Below are 5,308 nucleotides of genomic sequence, written 5' to 3' on the forward strand. Positions count from 1 at the left end.
ATCTCTTAGGACATATGAGATCTAAACACCAGAATTTCACAATTAAAATTAACATGTGTGAATTTTTCAACACTTAGCTGAATTAAATGTTTCTTTACTTCAGATATGAGAGCTCCATCTACATATTTGAAGGTGAGGTAAAACATTTTCACTAAGGTGAAAAATCTTTTTTTGGAGTATTTCAAAGACGAAGTTCTTCAAACCGGCCTCCGTAAAAGCTTGGACAAAGTTGGCCTCCGCAAAAACTTGGTCAAAATTGCAATTTTTAAAGGTTTTTTCATCCAAGTAGCGAGACTAAAATTTTTATCTTTCGACATAGTAATGGTTGAAGTTTGTTTCTTGCTCTTGGATGGAGAAAATTTCGGAGTAGTATGAGGTGCGGCTTCGGAGGTGCATGTTCTTTTGGGTGCTAGTGGTGATGATAATGAAGAAGAAATTTTTTTCTAAAAACACTTAAGTATGCACACAAGAGAAGATAATTTGAGATGAAAAAAAGAGAGAAAATACATATTTAAAATATTGTTATATTATTAATTTTTTAGTATTACTTTTACATGTGTATTTGAAATTTTATAAAAAGTTTTTGCACAAAAAATGAGTTAAGAAATAAATTTATAGATCAAAAGTTTCTTTATTTTTATCTTTCGTTTATCAAATTTTCCCAAGTGGAGACCTCTTCAAGTAGAAGAATTAAAATAGTTTAAATTGAATGTCAAAACATTAAGTTATTTTTTATAAAACAAAAACATTAAATTGTTAACCAACGATCAAAGGGGCCTTATTGACTTTTCAATAAACAATAGATACATCAAACTGTAATACCATACATTACAATATTTCATATAGTATTTGTAACATCATTTTAAAGTTGCCTTTATTTTGAGATCATACAAATTATGAATCACATTTTCATTTTCATAACATGTGTAGTTTTGTATAAATTATGTGTCCTTGAATGAAGCTATATTTGTTATAGGTTGGTTGTTAATTCTGTTCAAAGACACGGTTATGACAAGTAGGGTTGCAAGGATAAGAACAATCTATCTGATGAAAACCCTTTCTCTCAAAATACCAATCTCCCACAGCCTTTGCTATTGTCTGCACATTGTTAATAATCTAAGTTAGCATTTCAATTCAACTGGATATAAAGAAAAGGAAGAAAATAATAATAAATAACCTTTTTCAATCGATAATTTCGGTCGGTAATTAAACTTTTTTAGTAGTGAAAAGTACAAAAAAATGTAGTGTCTTACTGTATTTGCAAGCACTGGAGAGTCATTTCTCATCCATGTTTCCTGCATTCCAGTTTGGCAGTGGGAATAGCAACCGTCGATAAACATTCCTTTAGATGGAGAGTTACTAACCACACTAATTGCCTTTAAGAATTCTGTCCTGAAACCTGAAAAACAATTCATTCATGCATTATAGTCGATACTTCTATTTTCTCAAATTATTACCGGTGTCAGTGTCGCATCAGATGTTCGTGTTTGTGTTATGTCGTATCAGATGTTTGCATCTATGCTTCATAGCACAATATGCATAAAGTATTGACTGACAAAACAAAGTGCTATGTCGCATCAGATGTTTGAGTCTATGCTTCATAGCACAATATGCATGAAATATTGACTGACAAAACAAACTTTATGCCTATTTCTAAGGTAAGTAGAAGCTTGGAAAATTGGAGAATTTATCGAGTTTATAGGAATCAACAAATTTAAGTGCAAGAAAAGTCATGTTCACCTTGCATTGTGGTTAATTGATTAGAAGAGCAATCTTTTATATCAAGCTTGCAGCTACGCCAAGTGCCATGGGGATCAGCAACACCAGGTGCCAAAATATTCTTAATCTGAACCAAAGCAACAAGTTTGGGATCAGAGAAAAGACTATAAAGATATCAGCACTTGTTAAACCATTTACCGTGTTCTTGTCGTGTTCACTTTATGAAAATAAAACTTTCCTAGTGAAAATAAATTGATGTTTTTGAGAGAGAAAATTCTGACCTGCCATGAGTCATAGGCTGCATTTACAAAGAAGATTGGTGTACTGATTTGTGCGGCCACGTTTTGTGGGAAAAAACACTACAAAAATAGTTCTGAAGTATTAGCAACGCCGAAGAAGTTGTGATGGTTGTAGGTTTACAATTCAGAAACTTACCAGCCCTGGTGGAAGTCTTGAAGTGCAAGATGAAGGCAAATTCTTGGCGGAGCCCTAAAATAAATAAGAAAATACAAATAATCAATGTCCATCGAAGAAAATTTTCAAAAGTTTTTTCCTAAAGGAAAGTTGTAAAACCATTAATAGCAACTTTTTAACGAGAAAGAAAGAATGAGTACATGTGTTTGAACAACTTGGCTGTAGATTTGTTCAATGTGTTGTGCTCCAGAGACAGCCTTTCTGTTGTAAACAAATAAAGTACCGAATCATTAATTACTTTAGAAAATAATTCGGAAAAAAAAAACTATAAATCACAGCCTCTTAGTTCCTACGCACAATAGTTCGGTAAAACTAAATCGACACTATGCAACTTACGCATTGATAAAGTAACCAGCATCTGAGACGCATTTAACTTTCGCTGCTGCAGGCAGCAAAGTTCTAAAGCGATCGCATTGTAAAATAGAAGTCAATCCTCCAGCTGAACATCCAGATAGAATTGCCTGAAGTTACATTTCACCAAGTGAATTAGAATCTCAGTAACTTATTCATAAAGATTAAAAAAAAAAGTCGGAAGTCATCAATTTATCGTACATTTTTAGCGTTTTTCATTCCCTTTGCTAGTAAATCCTCAATGACAGCAACAAATATTCTTCCTCCTCTGTAGTGCAAATTGGTAGCCTGACTCATAGTTCAAAGTATAGAATCTCAGCACAAATAGAACATAAGCATATAGTTTAAATTTTCAAATTTTTCTAAATTTTCTAAACTTACTGGATCAACAGCTTCAACATCACCGGTAAATGACGAACCGTCACAATACCTAACCTTGATTCTGTTCCAATTGTAGAAATCTGGATTTTGCAAAAAAAACAACCATTGCTCAAGATTGAATTTACACAAGCACAAACAATACCTAACTTATAAGATAAGTGCTTATCCTATAAATGCTCAATTAAATTTATCCAAACAAAGTATACCTGGATTAAACTTTTTTCCATTACTAAAAAATCCCGAAAAGGAAAGTGTTGTATCCATTTTCTTCGACGATCCTAATCGAGTGTCCCTACGGTCAAGGCAAGTAGAGGCATTGTTACACCATCCTCCTCCCTACAAAAATTGTACTCAAGATCATTATTAGTCAAAAGAACAATTGAAAATTCATCATTTTTTTTTTCCGAAAAGTTGATCTATAAACAACCTGTTTACATTACTACATAAATATAAATAAATGTTGTTGTCAGATACTGAATCCTAGACCAGCAGTTTACGCTCATTTAACTGAACTAACACGTATCAGTTAAAAATTCATCATCAATGACTGCAACCAAATTTGCAAAAAAGGAAGATACAAACCTCAAAGTGAACAATCCAGTTATCAATTCCAGCTTCAAATCCCTTATCAAAGTGATAAGCTGGTGGACTCCCATCCAAACAAACTGCACAAAGATACTATTTCACATCAATTTCACAATTTTCATAAACATTAATGTACTCAAAAATAGTATAAATTTTCTCACCAGCTCCTTTTGGTACTGCACTTTGAACATAAGTGATTGGCACAGTAACACCTTCAGCTGCTTTAACTAACAGCAATGTGCATATTACAAGACTTAACAAATTCTCCATTTTTGTAATCTTCATTCTGCATAAATATAAGAAACAGAAAAATGATAAACCTATAATTGAAAACAATAAATACAAATTATAGTACCTTACTAGATCTAATCATTAATTAACACAAGATCATCATTACCAACACAAGTTCAATTTAATTATTTAGAAAGAAAAGAAGTAGTAGATCCTTGTAACTTTTTCTGCATTTCAATGAAAAGTTGGTAAAATAAAAAGAAAAAGAGATGATTATGTAGAAAAGAAGGTGAATATGAAACTCTTACTAGTTGAAGCTTGAATGGAAGAAGAAGAAGAAGAAGAATGAATGAGAGATTGAAAGTGAGTTATGGTTTATAAATGCTTTCAGCTGCCGACAGCAGTTACTGCTAACAGAGCAAAACCGAGTGAAGTACTTGCTTTTTTAGAAATGTTCTTTTCTTTTTTTGTGGTTTTGAAAACACAGTGTTCTAGTATTAATATTATTTGTTTTTAGTTATTAATAATCCTTTTAATATTTATCAATTATTGTAATTATGTCTCAAAAGAGATCTTCACTTTAGATATGAAAGTTGAACTCACAATCATTATGTAATTATGAAATAAATTATTAAAATTATATTTAATTTTTTAAATATTATTTTTAGTTGAATATCACATCCCTTTCCCCTTTCATGCATTTAAAGCCTATTTAATTAAAAATTAATTAAACATTTATTTTAATTTATTTTGATTAATTTTTTTTTCTTTATACCTATTTTAATACAATAGAAATACATTTTTTAATATATAAGTGATATTATTTTATTGTTAAATAAAATATCTTAGTGATATATTTAGTTACTTTGACAATGTGAAAAATATACATCACATTTCTTATAGTTTAGAAAACTTGAGCAAATATTTAACTAATTTTTTGGATAATTATTTTATATTGATTTGTTGACAAAATTATTTACTTATTTTTTAATAATTATTTAATTAATTTAATATATAGAAATATTTATTAAATACTGTATTAATTTTTTTTGGTGAATACTGTATTAATTTTATACATTTAAAATACATGGAGAATCAGAAAGTGGCTTTGAGGGTGTTGGTTTTATAGAAGAGGTTCAAATTCAAATACAACTGGCACGCAGATGACGGTGAGTATTTAAATAGAGCCAAAAATAACTTAGTACTATAGTTGCTAGTGAGATTCATATATAGTATAGTTTATTTAATATTATTTTGACGGTGAGAAATTTCATATTATTTTTGTCTATCCAAATTGACATTACACTGCAATATGCATGCATACACCTTTACGATTTATATGACTTCTCAATAAAGAATCGGTTACAACTTACAAGTCATGACCGTCTCAAAACTCAATTCATCAAAGGAAAGTCACTAACATCTTTTCGGTTCTACCTCTTCCTTTGCCCAAAAAGGTCTTCTTTTGCAACTTTAAAACGCGTCCACCCACAACCCCACCTTGTCACATGGGAAGGAGAAATTTTATCCACATTTAATAATAGATTTTTTTTTATTATCAAGAAAG

General features: G+C 30.5%; 1 protein-coding gene across 1 annotated transcript; it reads right to left on the reverse strand.

Moving 5' to 3' along the window:
* Window positions 1–753: 753 nt before the first annotated feature.
* On the reverse strand, window positions 754–4,209 carry LOC131609295 (pectin acetylesterase 8-like). The gene is made up of 13 exons (XM_058880991.1): window positions 4,050–4,209; window positions 3,672–3,796; window positions 3,508–3,590; window positions 3,132–3,261; window positions 2,926–3,005; window positions 2,746–2,832; window positions 2,530–2,654; window positions 2,334–2,394; window positions 2,155–2,208; window positions 2,001–2,078; window positions 1,741–1,846; window positions 1,254–1,399; window positions 754–1,098 (listed from the first exon to the last, which is right to left on the reverse strand). Exons 2-13 carry the CDS (start codon window positions 3,793–3,795, stop codon window positions 985–987), a joined length of 1,188 nt encoding a protein of 395 aa, XP_058736974.1. The 5' UTR covers window position 3,796; window positions 4,050–4,209; the 3' UTR covers window positions 754–984.
* Window positions 4,210–5,308: the final 1,099 nt, after the last annotated feature.

Source organism: Vicia villosa, linkage group LG1 (assembly GCF_029867415.1).
Source record: "Vicia villosa cultivar HV-30 ecotype Madison, WI linkage group LG1, Vvil1.0, whole genome shotgun sequence".
Classification (NCBI taxonomy): domain Eukaryota; kingdom Viridiplantae; phylum Streptophyta; class Magnoliopsida; order Fabales; family Fabaceae; genus Vicia; species Vicia villosa.

Bases quoted from the DNA above. Each gene is read 5' to 3' on its own strand.
- LOC131609295 (XM_058880991.1), bottom strand. From the start codon at position 3,795: ATGAAGATTACAAAAATGGAGAATTTGTTAAGTCTTGTAATATGCACA. The intron at 3,591-3,671 runs GTGAGAAAATTT...ATCTTTGTGCAG, and splicing joins TGCAGTACCAAAAGGAGCTG to TTTGTTTGGATGGGAGTCCA. The intron at 2,079-2,154 runs GTAAGTTTCTGA...CTATTTTTGTAG, and splicing joins CAAGACTTCCACCAGGGCTG to TGTTTTTTCCCACAAAACGT.